Source organism: Primulina tabacum, chromosome 11 (genome assembly GCF_025594145.1).
Source record: "Primulina tabacum isolate GXHZ01 chromosome 11, ASM2559414v2, whole genome shotgun sequence".
Lineage (NCBI taxonomy): Eukaryota > Viridiplantae > Streptophyta > Magnoliopsida > Lamiales > Gesneriaceae > Primulina > Primulina tabacum.
In genome coordinates this window covers 18,609,210-18,631,370 of record NC_134560.1, presented here as the reverse complement: position 1 = coordinate 18,631,370, position 22,161 = coordinate 18,609,210, and the positions used below count along the sequence as shown (strand labels likewise).

General features: G+C 36.2%; 1 protein-coding gene across 1 annotated transcript; it reads left to right on the top strand.

Moving 5' to 3' along the window:
* Positions 1–1,276: 1,276 nt before the first annotated feature.
* LOC142518105 (AP-2 complex subunit mu) lies at positions 1,277–9,016 on the top strand. The gene is made up of 13 exons (XM_075620787.1): positions 1,277–1,666; positions 2,826–3,003; positions 3,400–3,490; positions 3,954–4,048; positions 4,190–4,279; positions 4,360–4,408; positions 4,518–4,656; positions 5,273–5,389; positions 5,785–5,875; positions 5,952–6,094; positions 6,731–6,845; positions 8,416–8,460; positions 8,542–9,016. The coding sequence occupies exons 1-13, from the start codon at positions 1,584–1,586 to the stop codon at positions 8,620–8,622; spliced, it is 1,317 nt and encodes a 438-aa protein (XP_075476902.1). The 5' UTR covers positions 1,277–1,583; the 3' UTR covers positions 8,623–9,016.
* The last annotated feature ends 13,145 nt before the right edge of the window (positions 9,017–22,161 follow it).

The window sequence follows — 22,161 nt, the reverse complement described above, 5'->3', positions numbered from 1 at the left end:
TTCAAAATACGTAGGAGTCAATGCATTGTGTTTGAGATTCACCACTCAGCTATAGATAAAGATATCCTATGTGATATGATGAGTTAACAGTGCTAGGAATCTCTGAACGGGGTAAGACATGTGCATTTGGAAAGCCGTTTCCTCAGTTGCACATACCATGTCACTATTGTTACTCAAAGATACATCACATCGTTGTCAAATTCATTTTCAACTCTCGATATACCAATGATTGTATATTCGATCGTGATATATGAGTTGAAGATACCGTACATTACGTTAACCATAAGTTAAGGTTCTTGCAGGCACTATCAGTGACACTTAGAGGATCATGTGGCAAGGCTACTAGACGTTCTTATCATGATCCGATGGATGTAGTATGACTTGAGTTCTGACATTAATCCACGACTAGCTGTATCTCGGAATCATTGAGAGTCATATAAGTATTGAATTATATGTTCCCATTGAGATAGTTTAATTCAAGGAGTTTTATTTGACGACTTTAGTTTGATGAGATCAAACGGATTGTTTATAAAAGAGTTTATTACTTGATTTCATATATTGAAAGTTGTAGAATTTAGCTTAAATACTAATTAAATGAAAAAAGTGGAGCTACCAGTTTTAGCGTAAGAGTTCACAAAACTAGCCACTACCTAAAATGGATCAATGAAAAATTTTGACCTTCAAAATTTTCATTTTTCATTATATGAACAAGATTTCTACCCTTGATATATTGACAATGTCTATGTCGACCAGGATTATAATGAGTTCACAATTATTTATTAAGTAAATTTAGAATATATAAATAATAAATTAGTAGCAGTGACTATTAAGTATAAGATTTTTATTGTATTTTCTAGATGTATTTAGAATTAAATAGTTTATTGAATAAATAATTAAATAATGGTTATTTAATTATATATATATATATATATATATTATGTATTATCAAAAGTTGATAATAATTTAATGAATGTAGTATTTTAAAAAATGGAAAATACCATATGAGTATGGGAAAAAAATAACTGTATTCTAAAGTGTAAGAGTTAATAGGGTGGGGATTGTCAAATGAAATCTTTTTGTTTAATTTTTTTTTTAAAAAAAAAACTAAGAAAAAATTATTTGAACTATTGGGCTCGATGATATCGGGCTTTGCAGGGCTTCTTGGACAGGCCCACCAACATGTAATGGGACTTTATCATTCATTACAAAAGGCCCAGGCTCATACTTGGTCTGTCGAGGCGTAAAATTGAATTTTAAAAACTATGAGCTGTAAAATGAATAGACCAGACATTTTCAACGGAGGCGGCTCATTAATTTTTGGTTCAACCCAAACTCGGAGACTGTAATTTCCCGACTCTCAGTCAGCAGTTCACATTCCATTCGAAATCGACTGAAAATACTCGACGGCGGACTTGTGGGAGGAGCCACCGTGACGGAATTTGACCGACGGAACGATTTTTTTCCCCAGTGTATATGAATTGCGAGGGACTTTTGATCAATTATATTATCTATTGATTCAAGCGAGCTACTGGATCTGTTTATTGTAGATCTGAGTTGAATCGAAGCTCTTCGGATCTGTAGCCATGCCCGTGGCAGCTTCCGCTATTTATTTCCTCAATCTTCGTGGCGATGTCCTCATCAATCGTCTCTATCGTGACGATGTCGGGTTAGTCCTTTATCATTTGTGATCTCTCTGCTCTTTTCCTTCTCACTTTGGGGACGTATTTATCTGCTCCGTATTTAGGTATTCTATTTTTGTTTTGAGATTGAATTGAGCTGCAGTGAGTTATACGCCTTGATTGGTTGAGTAAATTGTTGAGTTTGAGATTCATTGTTTGATGTTTTATCATTTTCTGAAATTGTATTTACGGATGATATCCACGCGGTCATCTTCTAGTTCAGCTGACGCATTAGAAAATTTCTTGTACATGAATTTGAAAAGAATGATTTTTTTGTATCCCTATTATCCATGGATACTATTTTCTTAGAAAACGTGAATGAGAAAGGTTGAATTGTTGAAATTGGTGATTCTTAAACCATTCACACACGTGTGTCTGAAAACATGAGAGTATCCCATCAGGGACAAGATACTTATTTGCTGGGGCCAACATCAAATCAGCGTCCATCCTGTTATGGTCAGGGGAACGGGCTTCTAATCTTGCCGCTTCTTATTTGATCGTGATAACATTTTTCTTAAATAATAGCCTTTGTAATAAAATTTTTGTAATAAAATTTTGGTGTTCTTGATGTATATGTGAAACTCTAATCTCCCTGGAAACTACGTATCACGAATACTCCTAATTTTTTTTTTATTTTGAAGTATACAACAAGGACATGGATACGACACGTCGATACATGTGTTGGATTCGGAAAAATCCGTGTCGGTGACTTTTTGTAGATTTGACCTGTCGAATGGAGGTGGTTGGAAAATAAAACCAAACTTTCCCTTAATTTCTAGTTGGGGGTGCCTCTGTCCACACCATTATGTATTCCGATCGTAATGTGTAAAGCATTAGTTATGGTAGGATCCTAAAGAGTAAAATTTTTGCTCATTCGTGTTATTTTGTTTACATCACTTTCTCAACGTGGCGCATGACTCATGTTCCATTTCTTGTGTCAAGGTATTGCCTTAGTTGAAAAGTTAACTTTGTGTCTACTGAATATCCTTAGATGTCAATCTTCTTTAGTACACATTTTTGTTTATTTCCTGATTTGCTGATTGTCACATTAATTTTTTTTATATGGTTGTGTACTTGTATTTATGACATTTTTTTATTGACATAAAACTGTATGGTCTCATTCACTTTCATGCCGAAATTATTCAGGGGAAATATGGTAGATGCTTTTAGAACGCACATAATGCAAACAAAGGAACTTGGCACGTGTCCTGTACGGCAGATTGGTGGCTGCTCTTTCTTTTACATGAGAATTAGCAATGTTTATATCGTGATTGTCGTAAGCAGCAATGCAAATGTTGCTTGTGCATTCAAGTTTGTCGTTGAGGTATCCTTAATGCTTACATTTATGATAATGAATTTTTGCATGTTCCTTGTAAGGTAGTATGTTTAATTTTTGATTTTTAAAGAAACTTAGCCAGTTAGAGAACATGTCATCTTTCCCCTTGGTAATATGATGACATTACTATGCAACTAACATCCGGTATTTGAAAGCGACATCTCTGTATTTAGTTTGAATAAATGTGAAGTGATTTTTTAATCTAGTCACTGTTCTTTGAATATTGATAATATATGAATTTTGAATTCCTGTGTTTTGTTGATCTTTCACTTGAAATGTGTTCATTCCTATGATTTTGTATCTTTTATTTCCATATGTAGGAGTCAAATTTATTTGAAGATGTTTCTTTAGCATGTTTAACGCCTTTGCCATATTTCTCTGCAGGCAGTTGCATTATTTAAATCATATTTTGGTGGGGCTTTTGATGAAGATGCCATCCGCAATAATTTTGTTTTGATTTATGAACTGCTGGATGGTATGCCAATGTGGGAATATCTACTATACATTTTCTTCTGATATAATCTCCAGAGTTTGTAACAGTAATGTTTATTTAATACATGCTGTTAATTGTATTTAATCTCAGTGATATTATTTGTGAGGACAGCATGATAAGTACTTTCAGCTAGCAGCACACACACAGCCATGTACACACACACACACACACACATATACTGTTGATTTTTTCACAGTTAACATGAGCACTTTGATCAAATCTCCTCAATTGATTATCTGATTCATGATTTTGTATGTTGGAGACTTTTTCTCTTATTAAGTTGCTTGACAAGTTTTTGCAGCCACTTGCACTCACACTGCTTCTCACATCCAAAAACTAAAGAGAGAACAATTGTTATTTAAGTGTTATGCTCTCAAAACCAGCTGAAAGTCTGGATTTAAATTTTTTTGTTTGTTTTATTTTCTTTTTTGCATTTGACCTGCAGAGATTATGGATTTTGGTTACCCCCAAAACCTGTCACCTGAAATTTTAAAGCTTTACATAACCCAGGAAGGTGTACGGTCCCCATTTTCGTCCAAGGTTAGATTTGGTTCTGCCAAAGTTTCTTATAAGGCGATTGAATATCCGCATCAACAATTGTTTTGAGTAACTATCCTCTATTCAGTTGCACTATGAGTTACTTATGTTACCATGGTTTGCACTGTTTTCATCACCAACCAGCCTACAGAAAAACCAGTTCCAAATGCGACTTTACAAGTTACTGGTGCTGTTGGCTGGCGAAGGGAAGGTCTGGTCTACAAGAAAAATGAGGTACCCTTTCAAACTAATTCCACTACTGTATTGTATCCTTTAACATTAGAACTAGAAGGTTAATATGTAGTTCTTGGCAGGTGTTTCTTGATATTGTGGAAAGTGTTAACCTTTTGATGTCTTCGAAAGGTAAAATTAATATATTCATTGTGAACATATGTTATGGGTCCATTTTCAGTCGTTTGTTCGTGATTCATATGAAATGATTTTTCATGAATCATATCTAATTGATTCGTAGGTAGTGTCCTACGATGTGATGTGACTGGAAAGATTCTAATGAAATGCTTTCTTTCTGGAATGCCTGATTTAAAGTTGGGTTTAAATGATAAAATTGGACTTGAAAAGGAGTCACAGCTCAAGTCCCGTCCTACTAAAAGGTAGCTTCGTATTATTCCTCATGAATGAATTGATCCTCTAGCTCCATAAGACCATAATGTCAGTAGCATCATACAGATAAATGTTTTCTGCAATTTCATTATTTTATGCTAAGGCGTAAGTCATTTCATCCGCTTGCGAAATGGTGCTGTTCGTGTTTGTCGACTGCCTAGTTCATGGATTTGCATGTTTTACACTCGATTTTGGGATCACAAATAATACATCTTCACCTGTTGAAAAAAATCACTTGAATAGTTTGTGGATTTGCATGTTTTACACTCAATTTTAAGTGCAATGCTATTTGTTTAAAGAAGCATTAGATTGACAAGTTTTTCTCTAGCTTATTTTTTTTAATTTGATGCACTTCATTCAAAAGGCTCATAACATTTACTTGTGACTATCATAACCCAATATTTGTTCTGTAACCTTATAGAACTCAACTTTGTTGGAGGATTATGAGCCTGCTACCTGCATTTAGTGTTGCAATTTTTTTGAATAGCACAATTGTTCTCTTCTGTGATTGTTTCAATTGTTTTTGCTTGCATGTTCTTGTTATTTGGTGCTCCCTGGCTTTCTTAGATTCCTCTATATCATTGTTTTTCATTCGATTCTTTGCAGTGGAAAAACTATTGAGCTTGATGACGTTACTTTCCACCAATGTGTGAACTTGACAAGATTCAATTCTGAAAAGACTGTTAGTTTTGTTCCTCCAGATGGTGAATTTGAATTGATGAAGTAAGTTGATGTTTGATTGTTACTTCTCATTCATCTCTTTTTGCAGCCTTTGTTTGACAAATTTTCCTCTCTAAATAGCTCTTATCCAACAAATCTATGTGGACCTCTAAAGTTTTAAAACTATTTATAGTTCAGTGGGAATTTGGCTATTGAGTTTTACTTTGTCAAATTTTTTTTGCCCATCAAACATAAGATTGTGTTGCAAAACGATCAACAGAGGCATTTATTTCATTGCTTTTAGAAAACATATGACTCCTGTGATTGCTCAGTTCTAACCTTTTTGTGAGTTTTTATGTTAAAAACACACATGTAGCCATCTATTAAGAAATACTTGCCACTTCTACTTGTTCTATTGAGGTTCCTTTCTTTCAAGTGTAAATGGATTTTTGCTATAGGTACCGCATCACAGAGGGGGTTAATCTCCCTTTTCGGGTATTGCCAACAATCAAGGAATTGGGTCGGACACGTATGGAAGTGAATGTTAAGGTTGGTCATCTAATTTTCTGTGGCCATATGGCTGCAAGTAACTAACAACAAAATTATTGTTTGTGCATCATCATAGGTAAAAAGTGTTTTTGGGGCAAAAATGTTCGCACTTGGAGTGGTTGTTAAGATACCTGTGCCAAAACAAACAGCAAAAACAAGTTTTCAGGTGACATCCGGCCGAGCAAAGTACAATCCATCCATTGATTGCTTGGTTTGGAAGTAAGAGTTTGATATGTTTATTTGAATGGAGCATTGTGACATGTTTTCTTCTATATATGTGTACTACTCACTTGCATATAGCCCATTTTATTACCTCAGTTAAAGAATGAAGTTATCCTTTAGTTCAAAAGTGAAGATTTTGGCTAATCCTTCCTGTAGACGAAGAATCATTCAAAACGTCTATGCGATCTAAAATAGTTTTTTTGAAGATTTCTTACTTTTGTTTTGAAGGAATATTATTAAATGAATTATAGTCAAACTGTAGCACAGTACTCGCTTACTTGATTAAACATCTGTGCTGCATTGAGTAGCTCAAATCCGGAAAGGTGACATAAAATTTGACTTTTATATGTATTTTATTTTCAATGTAATAATTTTTGTTTCGCCTAATTTTTGGGATTTTTTTTATTTACTTTACAAAGAGCATGCATTTTATTGCCATTTCTCTTTTTACTTTGTTGTATGGCTTTACCAATTTCATTTGGTTTTCTTATATCATACATGGGATTGCTAGCATAAGAAATAAATTATGTTTCTTCAAAAGTGCTCTTGATCATTAATTCTTGATGCCAATCACACTTAGCGTCCACCACTATGATGAAATAGAATTGAATCATGGGCGTATTTATTCCACAGGATAAGAAAATTTCCTGGACAAACCGAGCCAACTTTGAGTGCTGAAGTGGAGCTAATTTCTACAATGACCGAAAAGAAGTCATGGACACGACCTCCAATTCAGATGGAATTTCAGGTGAGTAAGCATTTGATGTGCTAGTATTCAATTGATCATCATCTGAATGTTTAAATTAAAAAAAACAGTCAAGAAATGACATGGCTTTCTTTATCTCAATATTTTCCATCTTTTTCATGTACTAATATTGCATATACATTAAGTGAACTACGATAACTTGATATGATGAATTTTTTTAGTGGTATTGTTTTTTAAATTACTTTTGGTGTGGTGATGGTGGGAGAACAGGGGTTGGGAAGGGAATCCTTTGTTATGAGGAGTAGTAAGAAGGGGACAGAGGATGTGTACACGGCTTCCTGAATTTTCAAAAAGTTGATCAGTGTTTTTGCCTAACGGGGAAATTAAGATTTGTAAATCCAATGAAGAAAAGGATGTAGAAGGTACATATAGAAACTTGAGGGTGTTAACTCTAGGAATATATGGGGTCTTAAAAGGATAAGAAAACAAAATGAAAAGGAATCTACAAAAAGAAAATAATTAGAAATTACTGAGGCCCACGACATTGTGTTAGTATCTCTATTGGCTTTGGCTTTGGTTTTGGTTTTGTATCCAGTATGATAAAACCACTTGCAGTCTATCCGCCATTGAAATTAAATTTCGCTTATGAGAAACTTTTTTTTGCGAAAAAAGGTTAATATTATGTCATAGCCCATCAACAATTGTAAAAGACCTACGAGTGGACTCTTTCCGTGACCCTACTTATAGTCACTTTTAAATATTTTCTTTTGGTTATTGTGCATATTTTTGTTGTTTGCTATATAAAGGTATTTTTCGGGAATATTTTATTTCCCTTCATTTTTCCTTTTCTTTCTCCCTGCCCCTGCAATTGCTATCCAGAGCACCTCACCAGTAAACTTTTTCACTTCTAAGGCTCTAACTCTACAGCTTTCTTTCCAGCAAAACTGATCTGGAATGTGTATGTAGTAGAAAGATGCAAACCCCTTCTGAAATGATAACAAAATGAAAAACTAAACATTTAGCTGTGTTCTATAAATATAACTAAACAATTTTGTCCATTTTTTTTGTGGACAGAATATTTTCACACTTTTCTATCAATAAGTCATCACAATTAATTTATTTTTTAACCTCATTATTAACCCATCCTCCTTTTTTTCATCTCTATTTTTTAAGTACCATCACACAACCGCTGTTCTTCTACCAATACCTATTACACTATCCTTCATATGTTATAATCCAACCATCATCTCAAATTTTTTCTAAAATACCTCTCGAAATTCTCAACAATTCTTTGACTGGCAAAATGATGGGAAAATTCTGGTTGACTGAAAATTCAAACTTTGGAGTTGACAATCTGTATGATACAAGGATTGGTCACCCCTAAAAACACATGGAAATTAGTTACTAATCATGGAAATGTGGGAAATTTAATCCAATACTACGTATATTTGGAGTATGCTCATTCCCACTTAAATAGAAATACCAGGGATAGAGGTAAGAATATATGTATAACATACAATTTCAATAACACATCAACCGGACTTTTGTTTAAATAGGTGCTGTTTAGTTTCCTTTTACCATACTTCTTAAAAAAAAAAAATCAATATGGCAGGTTCCTATGTTCACTGCATCCGGATTGCGTGTACGCTTCCTGAAGGTAACCTACAATCTCCTTATCATGTTTCTCTGTTTAGGTAAACATCATAGGATTACCGTAACCATGTTCGACTTTTCTCAGGTTTGGGAAAAGAGTGGGTACAATACAGTTGAATGGGTTCGTTACATTACAAAAGCCGGTTCGTATGAAATTAGGTGCTAAAACTAATGAAGTCGTGGGATGTCCATATTGCGAAATGACATTAGTCCTTTCTCTTGCTACACGACTGCATATTGCCTAACTTGATGTAGCTTCCCTTCGTGCACCATCTTGTATTATTCATGGTAAATGTTATTCATCAAGGCAAGGGCATCAAAATACAAATTCGAGATCATTCTATTTGTCACAAACTATACTTCTATAACGTTCAAAGTGTGAAATTTGTTTTGAGATTTTTTGTTTTAAAGAGGTAATTATAGGCTTTAGTTAGGATCTGCATAATTGGTGTTATTTTAATGGTTCTGTAGTCTTTGCACGAGCTGCTTACCTATTATTTAAAGTTAAACGTGCGAAACATTTGTATTTAACTTTGATTCAATTGATTTTGTTCCATGAATGATACTTGGAGTGATAAACGGCTATATCATCTGAGAATTCATTGTGATGTATTTATGGTGAGAATTGAAGGGATAAATATTTATGACCGTTGATTCCATCATTTGTTTGGAATATGGACGTTCTGTTTCTTAACGTTTTTATTTTGGCTTTCCAATGGTCATATTCTTTCATCGTTTAGCTTTCTGCTCGTGTACTGGAATCAGATCCACCTGAGGGATGTTTGGTAGGATTGGCCGAACATTGGCTACTTCTGAAATCTGACCCATGTCTGCTTTCATATTTGTTTAGCTTATTGCACGTCTACCAGCCAGCCGTATTGACGTTTGACTACATTTTGAATAACTTGTGTGTTTTATCTTATTCCTTTCGCTTTCTACTCTCAATTAGTTTTCGAATGAATGCTTCTACCATTTTTGTTCTATATGAAGTTTCAGAAAACTTACCAACCACTTTTTTTTGCAAGTTGGCAAGAACGAACGAGCAAGTTTTGTTGTGCCAAAATTAAATTGATTTTATCCTTTTTTCCTGTTGTGGATGGTGTTTAAACGATCAAAAGATGATCACAAGGTTTTTTATGCGTCTTATAAATAAGTTATTATTGAAAATAATAAATGACCTTCCTTGATGGAAGAATAATCAAAACTTGGTGTTTGAATTGATATAATTTTTATTAAACAAAATTAAGTTTACTATTATTACTACTTATGGTATGTGTAAAGAGGCATTGCTCGATGCATCAGATGCATGGATGGATAGATTGATTGATTTTTTTTTTTTATATCTTAAAAAATGTGCATCCATAAGAAAATGACAAATACTTGTTTATTTTTAGGGTAAATTATCAATAAATACTCAACAAACATAATTTTTTTGCCAGTCTCTTTTGTCAAAATATTTTTGTGTCAATTCCTTGGACCCAACTTTTTCATTTCAACTTCTTGTACTTGGAAAACTGAAAGTAATAGTTTTACTTGCACAGGTTGAGTCAATTGACCATGTTAATTCATAATGTAGTGCCTCGGTTTGAATGTTTTATACCTAAATTTATAAATAAATGTTACCCAAATTTATAAAATAATGATAAATTAACAAAAAAATAAAATATAAATACATACCCAAAAATTTAGTTTATATACTCATTTTGTATCAGTTGGTGTCATTAATTCTAAAATAAGTGCCTCAATCTAAATGTTTTGTATACAAATTTGTAAACTAAATGCTAAAAAATGTTGTTTTTTTAGTACCCAAAATCATACTTTACATACTTAACTAGAGTCAATTGGTACTCTCAATTCATAAATTACCGTAACAAATTATTATTTTATTTTGTACAAAAAAATCATAGTTTACATACTCAATTTTGAGTTAATTGGTACTCTAAATTCGTAAACTTGTGCAATAGATTCAATTATATATACCTATTTTGACCCCAAAAAATTATAAACGAAATAAGTTTGTCATCGTGGAGGTGCAATGTAAAAACATATGAGATCATGAAGCTGAAACAAAGATTTTTTGAACAAGGACTGACAGATAATTTACGTTTGGGTGTAATTTTAAGTGGTGGCTGTAGCATCACATACGTAAAAAATATATTCGAATTGAGTCCATACTTACAAAATTCCAAGTTGCAGATATATATTGTTAGAGTAGGTTCCAGCAAATCAACTTACGACTTGGACTTTATTGACTCTTATGTAAAAACAATATTTATTTTAATAATATTTTACAGATTTATCTAATTATGACATTTACTTTATCTGTATACTCATATAAGCTGCATAATAAAGTACTTTAATATACTATAGCACCATGAGGTCCACAGGTCACATGGATCATGAAATTCATTATAAGTGTTTTGTATATTTTAAATTCGTTCCTAGTCATTTCAGCAACTTAAATAAAAATGAAACGTCTGCTACTAATTTTTTTTATATAAATCATAAACTCGAAAATTACTAATTAAAATAACTTAACATTTCCATAAATCAAACTAATTTAACAATTCGAATCTCAAATGCATAAAAATCCTTAAATTGTCAACTAACCAAAATTTCTATACCGACTTTTAAAAAAATCAATTAACAATAAAATAAAGTATAAAAATCTCTAATAAAATCATTAACAATAATCTTTTAAATCTTTTATCTAACAAGCTAATGCGAAAAATAAATTACCGCACTCGATCCACTCAATCATCAGCGCCTCCCTCAATATCATCAAATCCTGCATCATTCAAACCAAGTGAGTCTATTGACTCAGCACGTTCTAAATATGAGTAGCAAATAATACATATACAATCACATGCATTAAAAATCATACTTTTATTTAAAATAACTTTTAAGCATAAATAAATCGTAAATCGTAAAGCTTTCAATCCTTTATCATTTCAGGTGAAGTCTGATCCTTGAAAGTGACTACCATTTTATCCTCTGGTCGACTGATCAGTCTTCAGCTCCACATGGCCCATGGGGAAGGACACTAGGCACCGCCATGGAAATACGATCGTCGGGCTCCCTCTGGGGTCTTTTCCTATAAACGGGCTCCCTTTGGGGCCTTATCCCTAACGACATTTCCATAAAACTGTAAGTCCACCGTTCCTTCTTAAAACGGATCCCCCACATATCCTCTATCCTTTGTCACAGTCAATTCACATCCCTCCAAATATTTTTCATTTTCGTTTTAAAGCATACAATATCATGACTTTCAAAATAGCATTTTAACAGAAAAATTGCACAACTTTACCATAAATCATAAAATATCATATTTTCATAAAAATCATCATATTATATCATTTAAAATGCGTTATAACCCTTCGGGACGCTGCCAACCTTTTTCGTATTACCCAAGTGTAAAATGACTGTTTTGCCCCTAGACGTAAAATTCTCGATTTTGATTTTTTCTAACTTTTAATGACATGAGATTATCCCAAATAATTATTTAAGCTTAAATATAATTTTTAATAATTTTATTTAGCTTTAATTCATGTGTGTTTCGATTTAATTTCCTATTTAATTACTCGTGAGGCGATTAATTCCTGAATTAATTCAAACTTTCATATTTTCTTCCCATATTTTAAAAATAGACTTTTTAATTCCTAAACTACCGTTGTGAGCCATGAACCACCTCTGTGGACCCATGGTTCGAAACTTATCCCCTTAAATTCGAAATTTGACCCTTGTATTAACCTACCGACCCAACTCTTAATTTCGTCGAACCACGCCCAAGCCACCTCGAGCCAAACCCAGACCAACCCTCTCATGGACCCTCCTGATCAGCCCTGACCCCTGGAACCAACCCCTACACGCCGCACGAGGCCTGCACCCAAGTTACAAGAGCTGCGCGTGATTCCTTCCCTCGCTATAACTCCTATTCGAACTAGGACTCTCCTACTCGAGCCACCACCGACTGCACCTGACCCTCACCGACCTTGGACCATGCTTAGACCCAACCGAACCCAGCCCAAGCCCCTGAACCACGCAGCGAGCCACCTGCCCAAGAACAGCAGCCGCGCGTATTCCCTCACGCTGTGGTCGAGCCATCAACGAGCCACCCTGCACCAACCCCTGACCCGACCCCTGACTATCCTCCCTAGACCCTACTGGATGAACCCTGAACCGCCCTGCCCTAACCGCGAGCTCCCTACGCGAACATGGGGAAGAGTCCCTCTTCGCGTGGACTCTTCCCCAGCCTATGTACTCGAGTCCTAGCCCTCCTAGGACTCTTCCCAACCGTTGACCACGTCCAGCCCAGCCACCTAGCCGAGCCCTGCGCAGCCATGCACCGAGCCGCACCTTGAATCATATGTGAACCATTCCAAACCCTAGGATTCTTCTAGCAACTCACGTGCAGCCTTTAAGCTTGCTGTCCAGCCCTCGTTTCCTCTTAAATTGTTCATGTTCTATCCACATTTCACCCTATGTTGGCAGCGTACTTGTTAGGAATCATAATACAATCATATATATACGTAAACACGTTCAAAACTTTTAAAATAATTGACAAAACGTTTAGCGATTTAAACTCCAATATTTTTCATGCAAAAATACATAAAACATGCATATAATAGTTTGAATGATGCGTCAAAGGGTTTAGAAAATGTGCTTTTGCATTTAAAACGCTCGAATAGTCAATCGTTGGTGAGGGTGCTCAGAAGAACGGACGGCGACGAAGAACCCTAGCTTTTTTGAAACGTCCACTACTCATTTTCTTAAAAAGTACTAATTTTTTTTCATTAATCTCGGCCGAAAATACTATACATATATATATTTTTTAAAATCACTTTGTACCATTTTAAAAATAAAACAACCAACTATGTTTGAAAATCCAAAGGAAATAATTCAAAACATGAAATCGTCAATCATTACCAAACCTAATATTCAAATTAAAGCTAACTCTAACATCCTCTCAAAAATCACTCAAAAGCATCATAAAAGTCATAAAAATCTTTAACTTAAATTTTAAATCATAAATGCGGAAAACTAGCACTGGTTCTCGAGTTATGTGCACCTTCAATCCAGTAAGATCAACCATCAAGTCCCTCAACAATATCAATATCATGCTCACTGCATCGATCACGCCTAGTGAGTCTATTGACTCAGCAAACCATAACCATAATAACAAATAATAGGTATACATCCACATGCAATACTGAAAATACTTTTACTTAAAATAACTTTTCATGTACACACATCAACTTAAACATTTTTTCTTTCATCATAAACATATTCCTTTTCATCATATACATTTTCATTTTCATCATATACATATACGTTTTCCTTTTAGTTGATCGTTAATTATGATTTTTGTATTAGCTGAAGGTCGATGGATCCATCTACGTATTACCACAGTACTGGGCGGCGGGGACATCAACGACACTCTCACTCGTCAACTGATCATTGGCCTTACATATCATCATAATCATCGTATTAGTCACAATTACTTCACTTCCTTCAAATTTCATATTCTCATCACTTTATAAAAATTAAAGCATGCATAAATCATTTTTCTTTTAAACCAAGCACGTAACATATCTTTTAGCATTAACGTTTAATCATAAAATTTCATAAACATTTAAAATAAACATATTAACATATTTTGCAGCATTCAGGGCACTGCCAGGACGTCTACTAAATTTTAGGTGTAAAATGACTGTTTTACCCCTAGACGTAAAATTCCTCGATTTTGACTTTTCTTACTTTCGTTGACTCTAGACCATCCCAAATAATTATTTAAGCTTAAATTAATTTTTTCATATTTTTATTTAGCTTAAATTCGAGGCTTTCTAGTTATTTCTTAATTAAAAATCCGTAGAGCGTTAAATTCTCGAATTAATTCAAACTTTATTATTAATTCTCAAATTTTAGACATAGACTTTTTATTGCCTAAAATACCCTTGTGAGCCGTGAGCCACCCCCGTGGACCCAGAGTTCAAACCCTTAGCTTTTAAACCAATTATTCGAACCATTCCTAGCCACCCTCGAACCAACTTGCGATTTCTTCGAGCCGAGCCCGAGCCACTCCGAGCCAGGCCTTGCCCAACCCAAAATCAATACACGTAAACTCATGCATTTATTAAATTGTTAAATTATTTATTTAATTTTAAAACGATTTTTTTTAAACGATGCATGATTTATGATTTTGCATTATTTCAAATTATCACATGTTTATTTGATGCAAGTTAAAATGTTTTATTGAGTTTTATGTTTCAGGCTAATATTCGATGCGAGATCGGGAAAAGAGACAGGAGATGATTTAGGCGATTTATGAAAATGTGATATTTTATTTCAAGTCAAGAAAATTGATATTTAAATGATTTATGTAATTTTAAGCATTTTAAAGCCTAATTTAAATTATTAAGTGATTTTTTTAAGCTTTTCAAAAATACAAAGTTGAGTAGTGGAGATTTTAAATCTTGTAAATTATTTTATTAAACCTTTGAGTGAGGTTAAAATAATTAGATTATTATTATTATTATTACTATTTATTTACCAAAGCATTGTTTAGCCCCTAATTAATTCCCTACACACCCACACGTTACTCACACACCCACACACACACCATCGGGTGCACACACTTCACACACACATTGTGTTTTCATTTTGGAGGAAGAAAAATAGGGTCCTAAGTCCCTTCCAGCAACCACCCCTTCCCCTTCGATTTTTCAGTAGATTCATGTTGGTTTTTCGAGCAAGAATCGTGTAGCAAGCATACCCCGGTCATCTCCCGCAATCTACTGCGTCGGTATTTGTTATCTTCGAGCGTTTAGACGCAAAGACATGTATATTCTTTTATTTTTCTGCATCGATCTTGTCAAAAAAATATTTTGATGTTTATTGTGTGCAAAAATCCGTTTATGTTATGCAAATTTTGAGCAAGAATGATTGGAACGATTTTGAAACAGTTTTTAGATCTCAAAAATCGAATCTGCTGTCATTTTGAATCCTGAGAATTTTCGGCCGGTTTTCTGGAAAACTTTTAAAATACAAAATGTAGTACTTTTTGATATCTTCGATTTGACAATAAATTTGCAATTTTTGGACAAGAGATGACTGAGTTATGATCATTCTCGTGTGACTGCTCAAACTAGGATGGTTTAAAAATAAAATGTGTTGTTCGCGCAGGGCGGCGCTCGGGCGCGAGATGTTACCGCCCGAGCCCCAGGTATTCTGGAAATTTTTTTTTGTCTTGGGCAGACATGTATAATGTATTAGTATGTTTGACGTGCAAAGAAAACTTTTTATGTTTTTGAGGTATGCGAATTGTTTTTTGACCAATTATGAACGGGTTTGGAAGCCGGAGAATGTGTCCGGGGACCTCTCCACCCCGGTAAAACATGACCGGGTTTTGATCAGAATTGGGAAGCGGTAAAGCATGACCAGGGACCAATCCACCCGGTAAAGCATGACCGGGGATCTTATGTATGTGGGAGTGGACGTTTGGTCGAAAGGCTGTGATGATCCCTGCCAGCCCAGTACTGTGGTTTAGTTTGATCATGCGCATTATGTTATGGGTCACTTTCTTTGAAACATATCCCTACGCAAAATGATGATGATTATGCATGTTTAAGTATGTATGATGCAAGCACGTTTATGAAAAAGTTTATGAAATGTTGGCACGTCTATGTTTATGTAAGTATGTTCAAAGTTTAAGTACGTATGCGCTACTTAAAAAATGCATGCGGTCTTATTATGTATTATTTGTTATTCTCAGTTTATACATGTTGAGTCTTTAGACTAACTAGACTTGATCGATGCAGGTGAGAACGAGTATGAGGAGACGAGAGGCGGGGACCAGTGAGTTGGCTCAAACTATGCGGAGGCCTAATCCGAGGACCGCTTTAGTTTCAAGAGTTTTTATGCATGATAAAATTGTTTACTGTGATTTTTAATGAAATTAATTTATGCTGTTTTAAACAAGTACTTATTACAAGTCCTTTTATATTTCAAATATTTGTTTAAGCATTTTATTTATATGGCATTTTGAAGCAGAATTACTTATTTAAGAAAAATTTTTATTTTCCGCAAATTTTAAAAATATTTAAAAGTACGGTACGTTACAGTTGGTATCAGAATGATGTTCTGGTAAAGGGTTATGCCTACTGCCGGTTGCGAGATGCTCACGAAGTCATGTCTCAAGTATGTAAGTTTTAACTTCATGTAGTAAGCATCAAGGTCATGATTTCAGCATTTACATGTTTAAATTCGAATTACGTGCATCTTATGATACGGATATTATGTTCTTGCATGTTTGTTTACGTGTTGGGTAAATTTTGGAACAGTATGCCTCCTAGACATATGATTGCAGGTGGAGCAGGTGAAGGGGACAGAGAGGATCGGGATGAGGAGAGGGCCACTCCTCCTTGCCCACCGCAAGATATGCATGCACAGATGCTTGCAGGGATGACACAATTCTTCGCACAGTTTGCGGGGAAAAATGCTGGAATAGACACGGGGGCGAGGCTTAGGCCAGAGGTAGTGTACGAGAGATTCAGGAGGATGGATCCAAATGAGTTCTCAGAGACTACTGACCCAATGATAGCTGAGGGATGGATTAAGTCCATCGAGGTGATATTCACTTTTATGGAGCTGCAGGATGCAGACAGAGTCAGATGTGCAACTTTTCTGTTGACAGGGATGCCAGACTATGGTGGAAGAGTGCATCGGTGGCAGTGAATTTGCAGACCCTTACTTGGAAGGGTTTCAAGGAGGTATTTTACTACAAGTACTTCACTGAGGAAGTACACTCCCGACTGACCAGGGAGTTCATGACTTTGAGACAGGGAGACCGCAGTGTGGCGGAGTTTGTGATGAAGTTCGAGCAGGGGTGTCACTTTGTACCCTTGATAGCAGAGAAGTTGAGGCACTTCCTTGATGGTTTACGTCCGATCTTGCACCGTGGTGTTAGAGTTACTGGTCCTACTACCTATGGTGTTGCAGTATCGAGAGCCTTGGCAGCTTAACAGTACCAAAAAGATATCGAGAATGACAGGAAGGGCAAGAGGCCCTATCAGGCACCCCAGCAGCACCACTCAAAGCAGCAGCAGTTCAAGAGACTTTTCCTGGGACAGCCGGGAAAGAGGTCATTTCAAGGACCGCCGAAAGTCAAAGATCCTATTCAGCAAAAGAAGGCTCCTCAGAAACCTGGCGAGTACCCACAATGCCCTAAATTCAACCGTCATCATATGGGGCAGTGTTTATGGGGCTTGGAAAAATGCTTCAAGTGTGGAGCCAGTGAACACATGTTGAAGGACTGCCCACAGTGGAGGCAGCCGGCCCAGGGGAGAGTGTTAACCATGCACGCCGAAGAAGCGAACCCAGAAACGACTCTACTAACTGGTAACCTATTTAATTCAGCACAGTAATAATTTTGCCGTTCACTTTTCGAATTTTATTTGGGAATAATAGTATGTTGTTTTCGTATTTTGGAGACTTTGGATAGAGATTTCCAACTATGCATGAGGTTAAGATTAGTATTTTGGGGTATAAGTTTATGTGTTATGCTAACATTCCTCAGGAAATATCTTTATAAAGAGAGTAGCCACGAAGACCTTGCTAGATTCCGGGGCCACTCACACTTTTATCTCAGAGACATTCGCTAATCATTTGAATGTCAAGTCAATTGGACTCGACGTGAGCTACTCCATGACAGTCCCATCAATGGAGGAGTTATCAGCAACTAGTGCGGTCAGAGATATCGATCTTGAACTGTAGGTCCACCTGGTTTACGCCGATCTGTTTGTGTTATCAGCAACAAAGTTCTAATCGACTTTCAGAGGAGATCAGTTTTGGTAAGACCGTTGGGCATGGAGCAATTTCTTTTTGAGCGAGACAGGTGGAGAAGTTTCCCTCGCATGATTTCTTGCATGCAGTCACAGAGACTTATACGTAAGGGGTGTTAGGCATTCTTGGCCAGTATTATTCAACACCTGACGCACCCACCCTGTCGATATCTGTTGTACTAGTTGTCACAGGCCTTTCACCAAAGACAGAGGTGAAGTTCGCCATTGACCTTGTGCCAGGCACTGTCCTATTTGGCTCCAGCAGAGATGTTAGAGCTCAAGCAGCAAATTCAGGAGCTCCTAGACAAAGAATTCATCCGCCCTAATTTCTCACCATGGGGCGCACCAATGCTCTTCTTAAAGAAGAAAGATGGAAGCATGAGGTTGTGTATCGATTATCGAGAATTGAACAAGGTAACGATCAAGAACAAATACCCATTACCAAGGAGCAAGGACTTATTCGATCAGTTGCAGGGAGCTACAGTGTTCTCTAAGATAGATCTACGTTCTGGGTATCATCAACTGAAGGTAAGGGATGCAGATGTTCATAAGACAATCTTCAGAACTCGTTATGGGCACTACAAATTCTTAGTGATGCCATTCGGACTGACGAATGCTCCAGCGGTTTTTATGGACCTAATTAATCGAGTATTTCAGCCCTACCTAGATCAGTTCATCATAGTATTCATTGAATACATTCTTATATACTCGAAGAGCCGCGAAGAACACAGTTAGCATTTGGGTACAATTTTGCAAATCTTGCAGAGTACTCAAGTTGTTTGAAAAATTCAGTAAGTGTGAATTCTGGTTGGAGAAAATAGCATTTTTGGGACATATTATATCTAGCAGTGGCATTGAGATGGATCCAGCTAAAGTGGCCACAGTAAAAGAATGGGTTGAGCCGAAAAACGCGTCAGAAATCCGTAGTTTTCGAGGCTTGGAAAGCTACAACAGGAAATTTATTCAGGGGTTTTCCTCGATTGCAGTGCCACCCACTTAATTGACTAAGAAGAATGCAAAATTTTTATGGAGTGAAGAATGTCAGAAGAGCTTCGATACTTTGAAGCAAGCTCTTATCACAGTGTCAGTTTTAGCCATGCCATCAGGGCAAGGCGATTTTGTGTAATACACAGATGCTTCTAAGCTCGGTTTAGGCGCAATATTGATGCAGCATGGTCGGGTTATAGCATAAGCCTCCAGACAGTTGAAGGTGCATGTGAAGGACTACCCGACTCATGATCTCGAGTTAGTTGCCGTTGTCTTTGCATTGAAGATATGGAGACATTATTTGTACGACGAGAAATGCTAGATATTCACTGATCACAAGAGTCTCAAGTACTTCTTCATGCAGAAAGAGCTGAACATGTGACAAAGACGGTGGTTGGAGTTAGTAAAAGACTACGATTGTGAAATTAGCTACCATACAGGGAAAGCTAATGTTGTGGCAGATGATTTGAGCAGGAAAGTAGCAGTCGTAGCATAGCACAGAGATCTCTTCAGTCAGAGATTCAGAGGTTTGGCCTAGAAGTTTATCCTAAGGGCAGAGCTCCCAAGTTGTCTAATATGACATTCCAGTCTTCTTTGCTAGACCGAATCCATAGAGGTCAGCCTTCGGATGAGAAGTTACAGAAATGGAGACTGCAGGATGAAGCCAAGGACAGTGTACTCTACATAGTGTCCGATGGTAACGTGGGGTACAGAGGAAAGATGTGGGTGCCTAGTGTTGATTCGATTAGAGAGGATATTTTGACATAGGCACATATATCTCCATATTCCATTCATCCAGGGGGTACCAAGATGTACAAGGACTTACAGATGCTGTATTGGTGGCAAGGGATAAAGCGGGACATTTTCCGATTTGTATTTGAATGTCTCATTTGTCAGCAAGTGAAAGCAGAACATCAGAGGCCAGCAGGGATGCTTAAGCCGCTTCCTATTCCCGAGTAGAAATGGGAGAATATCACCATGGATTTCGTTGTTGGATTGTCGAGGTCAGTCAGAGGATCTAATGCCATTTGGGTTATAGTGGCTCGACTTACTAAATCGGCACACTTCTTACCGGTGAAGACGACCTTCTCCATGACGCAGTATGCAGAGCTGTATATCCGGGAGATAGTCAGATTGCACGGGATCCGAGTTTCTATTGCGTCTGACAGGGACCCGAGATTCACATCGTTATTATGGAAGAGTTTACATTTAGCTATGGGGACGAAGTTGCTATTCCGTACGACATTCCACCCTCAGACAGATAGCCAGTCTGAGCGAGTGATTCAGATATTGGAAAACTTTAATGCGAGCATGTGTGATCGATTTCCATAGGAATTGGGAATCGAAGCTACCTCTAGTGGAGTTTACCTACAACAACAGTTTTAAATCATCTATAGATATGGCTCCCTTCGAAGCACTATACGGAAGGAATTGCAGATCGTCGATTCATTGGGATGAAGTCGGTGAGAGATCAGAACTTGACCTAGAGATTGTTCAGTAGACTGCATATGTGGTGGTCAAGACCCGAGACAGGATGAAGACTGCCTAGAGTCACCAAAAGAGTTATGATGACAAGAGAATAAGGGATCTCGAATTTGCCTTAGGAGATCACGTATTCATGAAGATAGCACCTATGAAGGGTGTTTTGAGGTTTGGGAAGAGAGGCAAGCTGAGTCCGAGATTCATAGGGCCATTCAAAATTCTTGACGGAGTTGGGACACTTTCTTATCGTGTAGCTCTACCACCGAATCTGGCCGGAGTACACATTGTGTTCCACGTCTCGATGCTGAGGAAGTATATGGAAAATCCTTCGCATGTTTTGAGTTTTGAGCCGTTGCAGCTTCCTCTAGATCTATCATATGAAGAAAGATCTGTGTGAATTCTAGACAGACAAGAGCGGAGACTTCGGAACAAAGTGACCAAGTTGGTCAAAGTCCAGTGGCTGAATCAATCAGTGGATGAGGCCACTTGAGAGGCCGAATCAGATATGAGAAGTCGCTACCCGGAATTATTTGGTAAGATTTAATTTCGGGGATGAAATTTATTTAAGTGGGGGATGAATTGTAGAGTCCAAAATCAGTACACGTAAACCCATGCATTTATTAAATTATTAAATTATTTATTTAATTTTAAAATGATTTTTTAAACGATGCATGATTTATGATTTTGTATTATTTCAAATTATCACATGTTTATTTGATGCACGTTAAAATATTTTCTTGAGTTTTATGTTTCAGACATATATTCGATGCGTGATCGGGAAAAGAGACCGGCGACGATTTAGGCGATTTATGAAAATGTAGTATTTTATTTTAAGTCAAGGAAATTGATATTGTAAATGAATTATGTAATTTTAAGTATTTTAAAGCCTAATTTAAATTATTAAGTGATTTTAAGATTTTTTTAAGCTTTTCAAAAATATTAAGTTGAGTCGTGGGGATTTTAAATCTTGTAAATAATTTTATTAAACCTTTGATTGAGGTTAAATAATTAGATTAACATTATTTTTATTACTAATTATTTACCTAAGCAATGTTTAGCCCCTAATTAATTCCCTACACACACACCCACACACGTTACTCACACACCCACACACACACTATCGACTGCATACACTTCACACACACATTGTGTTTTCATTTTGGAGGAAGAAAAATAGGGTTCTGAGTCCCTTCCACCAGCCACCCCTTCTCCTTCGATTTTTCAGTAGATTCACGTTGGTTTTTCGAGCAACAATCGTGTAGCAAGCTGATAAACATAAAAATTGTACATTAATTAAATGTTTTATAATATAAATTTATAGTTTTTGTTTAATTAAATGTTTAAATATTATATGTTTTATAATAAATTGTATAAAATATAAGTTGTTGTGTAATTAT